The sequence below is a fragment of the Balaenoptera musculus genome, chromosome 4 (genome assembly GCF_009873245.2).
Source record: "Balaenoptera musculus isolate JJ_BM4_2016_0621 chromosome 4, mBalMus1.pri.v3, whole genome shotgun sequence".
Classification (NCBI taxonomy): Eukaryota; Metazoa; Chordata; class Mammalia; order Artiodactyla; family Balaenopteridae; genus Balaenoptera; species Balaenoptera musculus.
In genome coordinates this window covers 68,103,811-68,119,473 of record NC_045788.1, presented here as the reverse complement: position 1 = coordinate 68,119,473, position 15,663 = coordinate 68,103,811, and the positions used below count along the sequence as shown (strand labels likewise).

The window sequence follows — 15,663 nt, the reverse complement described above, 5'->3', positions numbered from 1 at the left end:
TACCTCCTGCCACAGATTAAGAGGAGCTGCCTTAATTACATATTTAATTTTTTAATTGACTTCTAGGTATGCAAACTTTTATCCCTGGCAACTTTCACCCATTCTTTAGAAACTGAAGGCTGAAATCAACACATCAAATTTCTTCAACTAAAAAATACTGTAACGTCTGCATATCACCGGTGCTCCTTAGGTGTCTGGTAGTGATACACAGTGTAAACCTTAAACAGAGCAAAGAGCAATTTTCCTTAAGCAAAAATTAGTTTATATGGGAAAAGCAAAGGACTTGCAATTTGGGACAAGCAAACTACGTTGAACCATAAGCAAGTCTGGAGAACAAATGGGGAGGGATTGTTTTGAACAAAAGTTCACTGGAGGAGAATGAGATTTTGAAGTGGTGGCGGCTTCTCATTGGCTGAAGACTAGGGCAGCTTACTGTTGCCAGGTGAGAGAGGAAATCTTCCTTCTTCCTGCTGAACTATACAAGCTGCAATGAATGGCACGTGCGAGAGCCCTCCCTTCGTGGCTTCCCCACTCCAATTTTGGATTAGGTTTCCTTAACACGTTTTCACAACAGTATAGATATATAACAGAGATCACTTAGATTCCCTGTAATATTTGCCAGAGAAGGAAGTGAGGTCTTGAGTCTGGCCGAGGGAAACTAAATATTGGGTTGGCAAAAAAGTTCATTCAGGTTTTTCCGTAACGTCATGAAAAACCCGAACGAACTTTGTGGCCAACCCAATAGTTACCTCTTTAAAAATCAGTTTAACAGTCATTGAAAATAGTATCTTATTTTTAAGTAACCTGCTAAATTTCTGCAGAATCAGTTTCCACATCATGGCTAGTCTAGTAAAGAAAATTAGATAAACACCTCATAAAGGTAAAATGTTAAATGGTAGTTATTATTAATGTCTATTTTTAACATCCATGGAGTGCATGTGTGGTGCAAACTTGGTTTTTGGCCTCATGGAGCCTTTAATCATTCGGATTATTGTGTGAAGATCCACTTACCTGTTTTTCTTTCAAATACATCAACCAAGCCACCAATCACCACACACAAAACAAAGCCACTTCTCTAACGGATTTTTTTTTTTTTTTTTTTTTCCTAATGGATTTAGACTTGGGAGTACTTGTTGAGAATTTTAATGTACTAGGCAGTATAGTGTTATACATGGTTACAGTAACCAGAATAAGATAAAAAGCTACTGTTATTAAACAAAGATACACTAGGGTTAACTCTGTAAAGAAGAAAAAACAAATGAATATTCCCAGATCTTCCCAAGTCCTTGAATGTGGTAAAGAAAACATGAGACAGAGACCATTAACGTAACAAATGGATGACTGTATTAAGAGAAAAGAACAAGATTGGTGTTTGCCTCCATCCATTCAGGAAAACAAGCACACGGACTTATACAATACTTTGGTTTAAAAATGATTCATAATATCAATGTTAAACCTGATATTGAAAGAATCCAATGGGTCACAAGGTGTAAAAACCGAACCACTGAAACACAAGCTTGCATAGATGAATGAATGAAGATGTGTAACCGGCACTGAAGGGGGGCTTGAGCACTGGAGTCCGAATGACGTTAGCACCTCGGCCGCCCAAGACACAAGAACGTCTCCAGCACCACGTTTCTCACTTTCCCCAATGAGGTCATGAGCAGAAACCTGTGCTGGATGAAGGTGGATTGAAGCAGACTGTTTCCATCAGCCTCTTCCAGAAGCGTGCACACATACCCACGGGTACCCAACATCAGTCACCTTAAGGCATCCAGTGTCCCTCACAGTTTCACTTAATCTCTAGATAGGCATGTGATTTGAGGTGGCCTCCTTGTTTCCTGTCCTCAGACTGGCAACTCTATTCCATTAAGGTTCTGTTCAGTTCCATGAAGTAACTATTTCAAAGCTGCCTTTCCCTCTGGGGCTTGGCTACAAACTGATGAGCACTTGAGATAACATGTCACTTGTTTTTTAAACATCTACCTTCCAAATGTCAAAGGGCTTCTTACCAAAGCATCCAAAACCTCTGGGCACTGTGCAGTTACCTCTCTCAAGAGGATACTTTTCCAAATCTTGAGACAAATGACAGCACCACCTCAAATTTCCTGAGCAACTTGATTTATATGAACAAACTCCTGTACTTTATAATTCGGCACCTTTCAAAATACAATAGTGTGTTGGGATGGATTCTTCTTAAGGAAAACCACATTACAGAGAATTCTCATTTTGGAACATCATTTTATATGCTATCACAATACTTCATGAACTAAATATTGGGTTGCCTTTAAGAGGCAGGTGAAAAATATAGCTATATCTGAGAAAGGGCATTTGGCTTTCAGTTTATGGCAAAGCTGAAGGTATAGCCTACAGGGATTTCAGAGGCTAATTCAATAAGAAATTTTAGAAATTCTGATATCAAAAACCCTCTCACTAAATTTAACAGTTAGAAACTCTTTTAGCAATTATGGTCTGAAACTCAGTGCAACAAAAACTTATCCTAAGTATATGATGTGTAATAGTATATTCTCTCAACTGTCTTCTCTTTGCTGTCCTTAATCCTTGCTCTTTTGTGAAGGAAATGTCACTTGACCCCTGTCTTTCAATTCCTCCATTCTTTCTATATGAAACTCAGCAATGAATCATGGGGCACTAAGTTACACAATTAATTCTGTTCTTATCTGAAATGGCTTATGCTATGAAAAAGTTACTCAAGATGAGAGAAAAATTTTCTAGTTTGCTGAGAATACACAAAAACATTTAAGTCTATTAGGAACATATATCTAAGCAGTGTTCACACATATTTAAGGGCAAAGAGAATGATTTTTAGGACCAGACATTTCCACAAATCAACATGATTACTTAGATGACTGTGTTAGTCTGTAGCATCAAATACAACCCTAAAAAACACTCTGGTGTCTCCCCTACCATAGCAAAAGTTTCTGATTGATTTTCTCTTAAAAGTAATAAAATAGAAACACTCTTCATATCAACAAATCTCCCATTTGAGTAAATGTCTCTGTTTTGTTTGGTTTCCTTTTTTTGTTAATGTATGCATTTTAATACATAAGAGTGTTGGTGAAATTCTTACAAAACAATAATGACTGACTTCACACTGCATAAGAGAACATTTGGAAATATCTTCTACAGAGTCGCCATAGAAAAGGAGGACAGTCAACTCTCAATTATTTAGGAAGTTATCACCTGAAGAATCCAGTCAGGAAATTCTCCCTCTCCTACTACCAGCCTTCTTGGTCATGCCACTGCTCATTCATAGATTGAGAGGCGATTTGAAATGGAATGACATACCTATCAGTGTGGACGTCACTCACAGCTTGGTGTGAGGACGTCCAAAGCTTCTGATGATGAGGATGTCTGGGGCTCACCTGTGAATTTTATATCTCAATGGAGAGTTGACAGTCGTTCACATGTAGGAAATATAGCACACTGACCTTGGTCAGAATCAAACTAATTTAAGGCAATACTGTTCCTCACAGACGTTGCTGGCATAAAGTGCAGGTCTCATAAGAAAAGTGACTCTGTAGAAGTGAGGATTTCCTACTTTACCCTTTCCTTCTTGATTTCTCTAGAAATAAATTCAGCATCTCTAATGAGAGTTAAATGGCAGGAGTGACAACAGCCTCAACTCTTCCCTTTAACAGTCTTATGCATCCTCAGGGATAAAAGAGACTCTTCCCGGAGAACTCTGGGTGACACTGTGCCCCGTGCAGCATTATCAGGCCAGTCTCCAGGTTGCTTCTCCCTGCCCAGATGACCTACTATGGACTAGGGAGAAAAAAGGATCCTATCACCAGTAAGATAAGCAGTTATGGCTTTAAGACTCACAGGCACCACCAGATAGGAGGAAAAATGGGATCATTTTATCTAACTTTTCTCTGACTCTGAGCAGTAAGCAATGGACAAAGTACTCTAAAAATCTGTTTTTGTCTTTGTTTCTTTTTCTTTTCGCTCAAAGAGCAGGTTTTGATTTTTGTATGCTTGTTTCTAAAAAGCCAGTATTATCAGAATATGGCACACCATGTAACAGTGAAATCTACCTGAAGGGTACCCTTTTCTGTATTAACGTCCCCAACACAAATAGTGCTTTCCCAAAAGGGAAAAAAGCCTTTGAGTTCAAGTTCTATTTTGTTCTCAGTCCTTCAGAAAGCTGCTTACACAGGGGTCTTGCGCCTTTATTTGGCTGAGGATATTACAGCCAACCACCACAGTTATCTTTCAAGAAAATCATCACTGAATAAATGAATAATCTTGGTACTCCCCAATGTAATTTTTATATAAAGACGACACTCATTAAAAATCAAGGCCCTAGAGTGTTAACCACTTATGTGGTAAACTGAACGCACCATATTATACCAGGTGTTTCCAAAGAGCAATTTGGTACAAGACAAAATTCAGAGAACATTTAAAGAAAAATAATAATCAGTTAAAAGTTAATTAGTTTTATACTGAAAGTCCCAAGATTGTGCGAAAGGTACGGACAAAGTCAGCAACGGATTAATTCACGGTCCAGTCCCGCTGTGGGCCACAGTAGAGAAGAAAGGGGGAAAACAGGTCTGGTTCCTAATTTCCTCGTGAGTCCAGTGGAACACAAGGCCCAAGTTCACACATTTTGGAATACGTTGATCTAGATCCAAGTGGCCACTGCCATTCTAAAAAGGTTTTCCTCCTGGGAGCATCTATCCGTATCTTTTCTAATTTAGATGTTTCTCTATGATCAAAAACCATATAGTCTTTTCTGCAGTTCATTAGTCTGTTGCTGGTTGTTGTAAAGTCACTTGGGAAATAGTAAGTCCAAGACTTTGTATGCAAAGTCACCTTCTAAAAATCGCAGTGTTACTTTAAAGCATGTGTAGCAACCGTCCGGTCTCCCAATAAAATTATGTCTAACAATGGTTAGACAGTAGAGTCACATTATTTTCAACTCAGAACACTTAATCTTACCCTTATCTAACCTTGCTTCCAGGCGATGACTTACAAAAAGTTAGGCTGGGGCAATGGGGTGTGCATGTCCAGTAGCCTTCACAACACACTGTGCTTATTCAGTGACACTGATGTTAATGAGGCCTGGCCTCCACAGAACAGAGGTATGTATGGCAACAGAGAGATTTTCCAAGGCCAGAAGTATTAGTTTACATCACAACATTAAAGCATAATACATTGTGGGCCTAAAAATTAAATTGTGTGTGTTCCAGCAGTAGGAACAGAAACAAAATAAATGCTTCCATATTTATATAAAAATGACAAAGTGAAAAGCAGAGAACACAGTGAAGAATGTCTGGCAGTTCCTTAAAATACAATTGTTAGTTGCTTCTATAGTCTCAAAGATAACAATTACACTATTTGAATGAGAGTAAGAGGAATTCAACTGGTTGAATTTGATCTGTCTCCTTACTCACAGGGAAAGAATTATTCTGATACTCCTTAAAGTGTTTGCTTTACAAAAAAAATTAAATTAAATTAAAATATTTTAAAATTCTAGTCTTTTAAAAACCTTAAAAAAAACAACACATTTTCAATACAGATGCTGAATTTGCGTGTCACGAGGGAAATACCACCTTTGGTCACTCACTAAGACAGCTGAAACACTAACATCCTGGTCACGTGTTAACTGACCTGACATTTTTTGAGTAAAATATATCCAGTTAGCATTTTACAATAATAAATATGACTGGATGAAGTAATACATGAGAGGCAAGAGAAATGGAGAATTTGAAAAGAACTGATCATTGTATGAGATAGAAAAATAAACATTTATAAAATAAAAATATGGCAAATGTTGTTGCCCATTTGCCTGATTTTCAAATAAAAATATACTGTATTTTTTTCTTTAAAGCTACCATAAAAAACTTTAAAACATGAAGCAAAATCACAGGGCAGACAAAGAAAAATACAGCATTACTGTAAATCAATAATACCTAAACCTTGGATATTGAAACCACCCTCTGGAATTTGATTTAAGGCTAGGATCTCCATTTGGTCTGCCCTTGTCTACTTAAATAAAGACTTTTTCTCATTCATTTCATCCTGGACATTCAAAGTCCTGTTATTCTTCCTTTCCCCAATTTTCCGAAATGACTACATTCATAAGGGTTTTGTTTCTTTCTAGATTATCATTTTCCCAAAACTTAATTCTTAGATATCTTTTACTTAAGTTCATACAGTCCAAAAACTTTATGAAACTAAAGATCTTTCTCAAAATGGAAAACCCAAATCTGCTCTGAGAAACTAGTCTAAAAAGCTTCCTGAATATTGCCCAACTTTAAAGACTATCTCAAAAGATAAGGCAAACAGAAGCCAGAAAAGAATGGATTAACAATTCTTCTCAAGTCACCCACAGATTTCTTTCCTAAACAAACATCACACTAAAATGCCAAAAACGTCAGATTCATACAATGAAAAATAACAGGAAGTCAGGCTGAAAGGATATTATTTATATATATAGCATGACTGATATTTATGTTAACTAACTAGTATGGGAAAAGAGGCATTTCCATGAGGTTAGAAGATGGAAAAAAATTCCATATTTCTTGAAGAGGGGTTTAAAGGTCTGGCACAAAAGGAATCCAATGCCCATGTGTCATTAACAAATGTGTAGAACCAAATAGTTGGATGAAGAACCCCTTTATCAACTTCATGCCCAATTAATCTACTTATTGACAGATATACAAAATAATTTTGAGAGGTTGCCAACAAATGCTGCTATGATCAATCTTACAGCTAGAGAAAATGATGGCAGTATCACGTATATAAACATCTTTCCATTTCCATTCCCCTCGGCTTTATAAGTAAATGTAAAATAAGAGAAGGGATACAAAATTTTTCATTTTCAGTTTTCCGATTTTCAGTTGATTTTGCACAGACTTTAGTTAAGACTTCACAGAATTAAATTTTTGCCAGTAAATACTAGTAAATGGTCCAATGCCCAGAGGCTTCAGAAAGCCTTGCTATTGAGGAGGCAATGGCAGCGACGGTGTTAGTGAACGACATCTAGGCCAATCTTCCCAGGAGGGCGTGTAAGGATACGTAAAACCTCTACAGTGCTGGTAGTCTGTTACATATTTCAACTGTTCGAGGTTTTGTTTTTTTTTAATATATTTTATGGTTGTGATTTTTTTTCCTTTCCTTGAGTAGTAAAAAAAAAGCAAACGTCTCTGTCTTTTAATATATCATACACTAATGAACCAAAAAAAAGCTATTTCTTATATTCTTTTATTCTGCATTGCATCCAAACATTGTGTTACTTTGATCATTATCTCCACGAAATTCTAATTGCTAAATAAAGCCTATTCCCTAGATATCAATACTCCATACCTAACGAAAATGGCATTTTATAGAGCTCTTAGATACTATATCCCAGAAAGCATATGCAGCATAAAGGTGGCCAATATTCAGAAGCTAGATTTTCTTGTACTGCCCAAGTGATCAGGAATAACCAAAACATTTTAAATGAATGAAAATTATTTATGGTCTAAAAACACTTGAGGATAAATCTGAGGAATACAAAATACAGGAGAAAAAAATAAGCATGGAATGCATTCTGTATCATCCAGTAATTTTGCTACAGTGAGTCCGTTTTCAAGGCAGATTCCTAGGTTTTTACGGCTTATAATGGAAACCTGAAGAGAGAAGGAAAAAAGAAGAAAAACCATGAAGGAAAAATCTCTGAGACACTGTTTTTCTCCCTGCTCAGGTAAAATAATTTACCTATATATATATATTTTTTAACATCTTTATTGGAGTATAATTGCTTTACAATGGTGTGTTAGTTTCTGCTTTATAACAAAGTGAATCAGTTATACATATACATATGTTCCCATATCTCTTCCCTCTTGCGTCTCCCTCCCTATCCCACCCCTCTAGGTGGTCACAAAGCACCGAGCTGATTTCCCTGTGCTATGCGACTGCTTCCCATTAGCTATCTATTTTACATTTAGTAGTGTATATATGTCCATGGCACTCTCTCACCCTGTCAGATCTTACCCTTCCCCCTCCCCATATCCCCAAGTCCATTCCCTAGTAGGTCTGTGTCTTTATTCCCGTCTTGCCACTAGGTTCTTCATGACTTTTTTTTTTTTTTCCTTAGATTCCATGTATATGTGTTAGCATACTGTATTTGTTTTTCTCTTTCTGACTTACTTCACTCTGTATGACAGACTCTAACTCCATCCACCTCACTACAAACACCTCCATTTCGTTTCTTTTTATGGCTGAGTAATATTCCATTGTATATATGTGCCACATCTTCTTTATCCATTCATCTGTTGATGGACACTTAGGTTGCTTCCATGTCCTGGCTATTGTAAATAGAGCTGCAGTGAACATTTTGGTACACGACTCTTTTTGAATTATGGTTTTCTCAGGGTATATGCCCAGTAGTGGGATTGCTGGGTCGTATGGTAGTTCTATTTGTAGTTTTTTAAGGAACCTCCATACTGTTCTCCATAGTGGCTGTATCAATTTACATTCCCACCAACAGTGCAAGAGTGTCCCCTTTTCTCCACACCCTCTCCAGCATTTATTGTTTCTAGATTTTTTGATGATGGCCATTCTGACTGGTGTGAGATGATATCTCATTGTAGTTTTGATTTGCATTTCTCTAATGATTAGTGATGTGGAGCATTCTTTCATGTGTCTGTTGGCAATCTGTATATCTTCTTTGGAGAAATGTCTGTTTAGGTCTTCCGCCCATTTTTGGATTGGGTTGTTTGTTTTTTTGTTATTGAGCTGCATGAGCTGCTTGTAAATCTTGGAGATTAATCCTTTGTCAGTTGCTTCATTTGCAAATATGTTTTTTGCAAATATTTTAAATATTTTAATATTTTGCAAATATTTTAAATACCTATATTTATATGCATTTCAAGTGGTTATTTTGTTTGTTTTTGCTTGTAAGAATACAATTGGCTCTCCATATCTGCAGGTTCCCCATCCACCATGGACTGAAAATATTCAGAAAAAAAATTTCCAGAAAGTTCCAAAAAGCAAAACTTGAATTTGCCATATGTTTGCAAGTATTTACAGAGCATTTATACTGTATTACGTATTGTAAGTAATCTAGAGATGATTTACAGTTTAGGGGAGGACGCATGGCAAATGCTATGCCATTTTATACAAGGGTCTTGAGTATCCGAGGATTCTGAGATCCTCAGGGGTCCTGGAGCCAGTCTCCTGCAGATACCCAGGTTGTATTTACATTCAGAATCAATGTGTTATTTTAATATTATGTATCAAATGTATGTCAAGGACAGGAAGGCACCTCCTAAAAGTGATGCACGTATATAATTTGAGAAAGAACATTATGAACTTCCTCCAGTTAAACAAGGGATGGTAAAAAGGCCACCAATTGATGAAAATTGTAGTGTATGGGTTGTTTTGATAATATTCAACTAATCTCACCTTTTAAATAATGTTTTTTGTCTTAATGTCAACATTGGATGAATGACAGAATGATAGGGAAGCAGGAGAAGGAGAGCTTTTTAAAAAATACAGATGCCTGGCAAAACCTGCCCCCAGAAATTCTAATTTAATTAGTCTAGAGTGTCACCTGTGCAATGGTATCTTGTAATCACCGCAGAAAGGAAAATTTAAGTAAGTCTGGGAAGGCAATCATTAGATTTGGGAAAGGATAATGAAAACATCATCTAATAAATCTTCAAAAACCGTAAAAAAACCTAAACATCAATTGATAAGGCCTAATCTTTGTAAAGTCTGTTGCAATCTGCTTTCATATATTTTACTCATGTAATCCTGACAATGCTGATACCATTAAAATCACCTCCATTTTTAGATGAGCAAATTAATATGAGAAACTACATTTTTATCACTCTTTTTATGACTGTCATAAAAATACATATAAGTGAACGCATATGGTTAGTAGAGGAACTAGACCCGATTATTCCTTTCATTTTAAAGATCTGGTCCAACTTAGATCTCATATTTTTTCTTCATTTTCTTTGTCCCATTTTTCTTCCATGTGATGTGTTTTGTGTGATGTGTGTATGTATGTGCGTATTTTAATCTAGTTAAGAGAATCACAGGCAGATGAGAAACAAGAGCCAAGACAGGCAAAGCCCAGTAGATCTAAGTGGGGGACAGAGTCACCCTTTAAGAATCTGATAAAAGCTATGAACGAACTCTCTCTGGACCCTTGAACAATGTGGGGTTTAGGGGTGCTGATTCTCTGCACAGTTGAAAATCCATGTATAATTTATAGTTGGCCCTCTGTATACACATCTGCAGACTCAGCCAATATGGATGGTGTAGTACTGAAAGATTTATTACCGAAAAAAATCCATGTATAAATGAACCCCTGTGCAGTTCAAACCTGTGTTGTTCAAGGGTCAACTAACTGTACATAGAAAGTCCTATATTCAGCTTAAGGTGTTTGCTTTCTGTTTTTTAATCATTTTTGTTTGTTTTCCAATAAACGAAGACTACTATAATGATCTGCCAAGAGGAAGAATAACATATTTTTCCACTCTAGTGATCTATAAGACAGCATCTGGCTTTTCCACCACAGCATGAGGATTATTAAAACGGACCTTAAACCTGACCATATATACTTTTCTTACCTTTATGAGAAGACTCTGACTTTGAGAAATGACGTGTGGAATTATGCTGGTTTGTAAAATGAGTGTAATCCAAATCTTCAGCCTCTGTCATGGTAGGTGGTAGTGGCCTGAAAAAAAGTTAGAATTTAAAGAGATACTCTAAGGCGTAATGACAACAATTCCACCTCTCACTGGATCACTTGGCAAAAACATTTTCAGTAGAAATACAAAGCCAGAATATTTTAGAATCCTCATGTTAGTTCCTGGCCAGTTACATGACCTTGGATAAATTATTTAGTCTTACTGTTCCTTTGTTCTGATGCACATAATTCAATAAAAACAAATATTTTCTGAACGCCTAATATGTGTGAGGCATTGTGCTAAGGGCTAGAGAAACAAAGATTAATGTTATCACTGCCATTAATGAGAAGTATACTTTGTTTTGGTAGGTATTACGAAGAAAAAGAGAAAGAAAGGAAAGGATAGAAGGGAAGAAAGTAATTAAGGGAGAGAGGGTGGCAGGTAAGAAGGGAGGAAAGAGAGGGGACGCTGGCCAACATAGAAAATTTAGAGCAAAGTTCCTTAAACCACTAGGTGGCAGAGTAGAACTTAGAGAAGGAAAGGGCAGTAATATCAATACGTGTGCAACTTTTCATGTCAAAACAAGACAAACAGTAAAAAAAAATTGGGAAATTTTTAATACTTCAAACTTTGTATTATTTTACTTATATAACATAGATTTTTGCAAACATTTGGCACTGATTAAGATAGAACAAAATCTCTCCCTTTTTTTGGTTGTTGTTTCCTAAAGGTGTGCTCAACGTTTGCGTTAAAGCATGGAACCAGATGACATTAAGACCTGCCAAATATACAGCCATGTTGTAGGATGCTTCGTGTAATTATATATGCAATATGGAAAACATAAATATTTTGAAGTTTGGAAAGTTATGGTCGGTTTGGGTATAATGGGTTCTGTCATATAAGAATAAGGACAAGTAAGTGTTCAAATTTCTCACCCTGACCCAAGCGGTAGGTATCTCCCTGGGTAGTCAGTGTCTGGAAGAGGTCAGCATCGGATGTAAATTTGTGTATACATTGAGGACTATGCTATGGGCTCTACAGAGACGATCTCAACTTTCAGGATGAGTTTGCATGGTAGCTCTCATCTACATATTTTAGAGTTAGATTAGGTTAGATCAGGTTAGTGATCTAAGTTCACACAGTTGTTTAGTGGTAGAGCCAGGGCTCAAACTCAACTGGACTTTGAAACCAGTGCTCTTAACTACTATACTATGCTCTGCTACATAGGTGTGTATTTTTATCATCAGCATTATCTACATTCAAGATTATACAAACACGCACACACATACACACAAGCACACATACTCCTTATACTTTCAAATGGTATGTGGCATATGTTTTTATACTTTCATACATGTTTATACACATATGATAAATATGAGCATAACAAATAACGTGGCATTTTTCTTGTTTTTCTTTTTGAACCATTTGTTTACAAATATTAGAAATTAAATAAGTGCTTTCCTTTCATTATTCATGGATATTTATAACATTCGTCTTTAAAAAGTAACATAAGACTTAGCACGAACAGTTGAGACAAAGCAATCTGACTCCAGAATTAAGAAAGTTAACTAAAGAAGTAACTTAGGCTCAAGGAAACAGGATTGGTAATCAGGGTGGCAGGGTCTATTTTTTACTCTTTTTAACACCCTCATTAGGTGACTGGAAACTGGAGAAACACAAGCCAACTGGTACTGTCAAAAAAACTCTATGTTTATTGCCTCACCATCAACTCATCATCAAGGAAAGGGATGCTAAAGAGTGAAACAAAGTATAGGACACCAAGGAATTCTCTAGGATCCCCCCTATAAGGATAAACAAATCAATCTAGAATGCCCTCAGTTCTCTTGGTGTGCTGTTTTGTTCAATTTTTGATTACACGGAGAACAAATCTTGGCTTATTGCTTCCAGGGGTCCTACCAAATTATTTGTTGCACTGGAGACAGTTATTTCAGTTAAGGGTATTCATATCCAAAGTTGGAAAAATCCTGTTAACGAATAGTTTGTTTTACAGTTTTTGATGTATTAGGATTACTTGTTTCCAACTGCTCTTATGAAATGATGTGTATCTTTAAGCTAGTGATAAAGCCAAATATGCTTCAGAATTCACTCAAAATTCATTTCTTCAAGAAGCCCTCCTAGACACCTAGACTAGTTTAAGTGTCTCCTTATGCTCTGCTAACAACCTGTATTTTTCATCCTTAGCATTTAACACAATCATAATAGTTATTTGTATAATTATCTGTTTAGATTATAAATTTCATAAGAGCAGGAAACAACTTTTTTTGACTGCTGCTTACTTTAGTTCTGGACAATTTATTAGGGTGCTCAATAAATACTTGATAAATGAGTAAAGGGAGACAAATATATTTCATATTCATAAGAATACTGTGGGGCTTCCCTGGTGGCGCAGTGGTTGAGAATCTGCCTGCCAATGCAGGGGACACGGGTTCGAGCCCTGGTCTGGGAAGATCCCACATGCCGCGGAGCAGCTGGGCCCGTGAGCCACAACTACTGAGCCTGCGCATCTGGAGCCTGTGCTCCGCAACGAAAGGCCATGACAGTGAGAGGCCTGCGCACCGCGATGAAGAGTGGCCCCAGCTCGCCGCAACTAAAGAAAGCCCTCACACAGAAACGAAGACCCAACAAAGCCAAAAAAAAAGTAATAATAATAATAATAAATAAGTAAATAAAATTTATAAAAAAAAAAAAAAAAAAAAAAAAAAGAATACTGTAGGAACTAAATGAGATTTATAAAATCCTTAAGTTTTTCTAAGGGAAAAATGCAAAAATAAAATACCAAGTAGTATTATTAACATACAATCCTATAGTTAAAACAATTTGGAACTTGGGTTGAAACTTTTTCCAATTACAAAGAATTGGAATCAACTCAGATTGCCAACTGGTTCTCTATTTTTTTAGACTAGAAATCTTATAATAGACAATGAAAATGACTTTTAACCATGACTGTTACACTGAAGTAAACGTCTTGAACGAGTAAGCTCCATGTTTCTCAATCCTTGAAACCATCTCTTTCTGTACAAATGGTTAACTCAACTTCCACCATGATTAAATGTGAAAGAGGAAACCACAGACTCTAACCAGAAAGCATACATTCTGATGTTAATTGTGTAAGATACCTATAATAAGATGATAGGCTTTAAGTTTTAACTATGAAAATATAGGTTCCATAAAATTCTTACTCATTTTTGTTTGGCCATATATATAATCTTTCTGCAAAAGCTATTTAAAGACAAATATTCCTCTTAATTCAAAAAAGACTTCAGTTCTACTAGTCATAGGCCACTTTTCACTCATTTACAATAGCCATTTTTAACGCAGGATCATTTGATTATTCATAATCAAATATATCAAATATTTTAAAGAGTACCGATTACATTCCAGAAACTTATTTTCAACTTTAATAAATCCTTTAAATAGACATTCCAGACTGTTCTATCATATGCTGTCAAAGTTACTGGTGTTCTAAAAAGCCCAAGGACTTTGAAGACTGCAAAATAACTAACTCTAAAGGTGATTTTAATTCCCTTTATTAAAAAAAGCATAATATGCCACACCTATTTACCTACTGAGAACAGTTTAGTTACTTCTTATTTTACTTGGCTGTTGCAGGGATGTAAATAAAGCTGAAGTATGTAGTTCTAAAATTTGCTTTAAAAGGCATTTGGCATGTGCATAACTAAAAGCTGGAAGAGGAACCAATTTTATACAATTAGACAAACTACACTACTGTTGCCCTAAAAGCTTTACAACCTGATATAATTTTCTGAAAGGTATTTATCTTCTGAAAGCCCACGGATTTAAAAGTAGAGTATGGCATTTTAAGGACACTATATTCTCTTTAAGGAAACAAGTCTGGTAGTTTAAGTGTGAGCAATGAGTGGCAACAACAGTGTATATTTTTCAGTGTGATAAAACTTATGTTTTAATAATTAATAAATATATTATTAATAATCAGGACCAAAATACACAGTTTCAATAATTTAGAGTTTTCAAAATATTAGATTTAGTGTTACTTTTGTCTTTTTCTATTTAATGTTCTCTCTTCCTCTTCCAATCAATTTCCCTTTGAAAAGCAGCAGAAAGAAATAAAGAAAAAATAAAGGTTGCTTCCCCAGAGACTTAAATGTTGAGAATCTGCAGTGGAAAAACAGCAGACACTCCATAACCATGACCCAAGACTGCTTGAGAGAAGTCAGAAAGTATACATAGCATAGCCACAGCTATTTGATCTAGTGGGATTTAGAACAATCTGCAATGACTCAAATGAGTGTTTGCCTAGGACATTGAGACTCACATAGAAATGAATTTAGGTGTATGTAAATGTCATGCACACACTAATGTGACCATGAAACTCAGTAAAAATTTAAAACCTGAGATTTTACTTAGGAAAATGGTTAATCTCTTCCCTTCCTAGCTGAGGGCAGTCAATTCAGTGACTCCAGAGACAAGAACTTGGTCCTAACCAAAAGTACATCTTTCCTTCTATACCTCAGCTTCTGTAAAATTCTCCGTCCTCCTGATTTGACTTGTTCAACCCAATTAAAAACTGAAAACAAAGCTTGAAAATAACCCTGCAAGACTTGATACCACCTTACAACTGCAGATTTCTGGATCTCCTCTCCAAGGAACAAATGCTCTTTTCAGGCAGCCAACATCTCCTTACTCACCCCAAGGTCAAGTTCCTCACTCCCCTTTTCAGGTGTCATCTTACCGTGCTGGCCTATCATTCTTAGAATGGTGAGGTTCATCACTGTCTTTTGACTTTGAGTATGCTGATTTCGCTGTCTTGGGCTATGGGGGAAAAACAAGAAAAGAAAAACACACACACATATGGAAAACAGCAAACAAACAGAGAAAGATTAGATTTATTAATTATCTAAATGATGTGAAACTCTCCTTTAGTAATTTCAGGTTACTTACATCCAGTTGAGCAACTTAAAATATTTTTAAATACAGCCACTCGGAGACAAAAAAAAAATATCATCATGAA

At 36.2% G+C, this 15,663-nt stretch overlaps 1 protein-coding gene across 6 annotated transcripts in view; it reads right to left on the bottom strand.

Moving 5' to 3' along the window:
- Positions 1 to 1,321: 1,321 nt before the first annotated feature.
- Positions 1,322 to 15,663, bottom strand: part of CCDC50 (coiled-coil domain containing 50) — a 66,623-nt gene continuing 52,281 nt past the window's right edge. For all 6 annotated transcript variants that reach the window (XM_036849800.1, XM_036849805.1, XM_036849799.1 and 3 more), the window contains 3 exons: positions 15,385 to 15,464; positions 10,590 to 10,696; positions 1,322 to 7,637 (listed from right to left, as the gene is read on the bottom strand). In XM_036849800.1, coding sequence (XP_036705695.1) covers positions 7,618 to 7,637; positions 10,590 to 10,696; positions 15,385 to 15,464 — 207 coding nt within the window. In that variant the 3' untranslated portion in view covers positions 1,322 to 7,617. The remainder of the gene's footprint in view (positions 7,638 to 10,589; positions 10,697 to 15,384; positions 15,465 to 15,663) is intronic.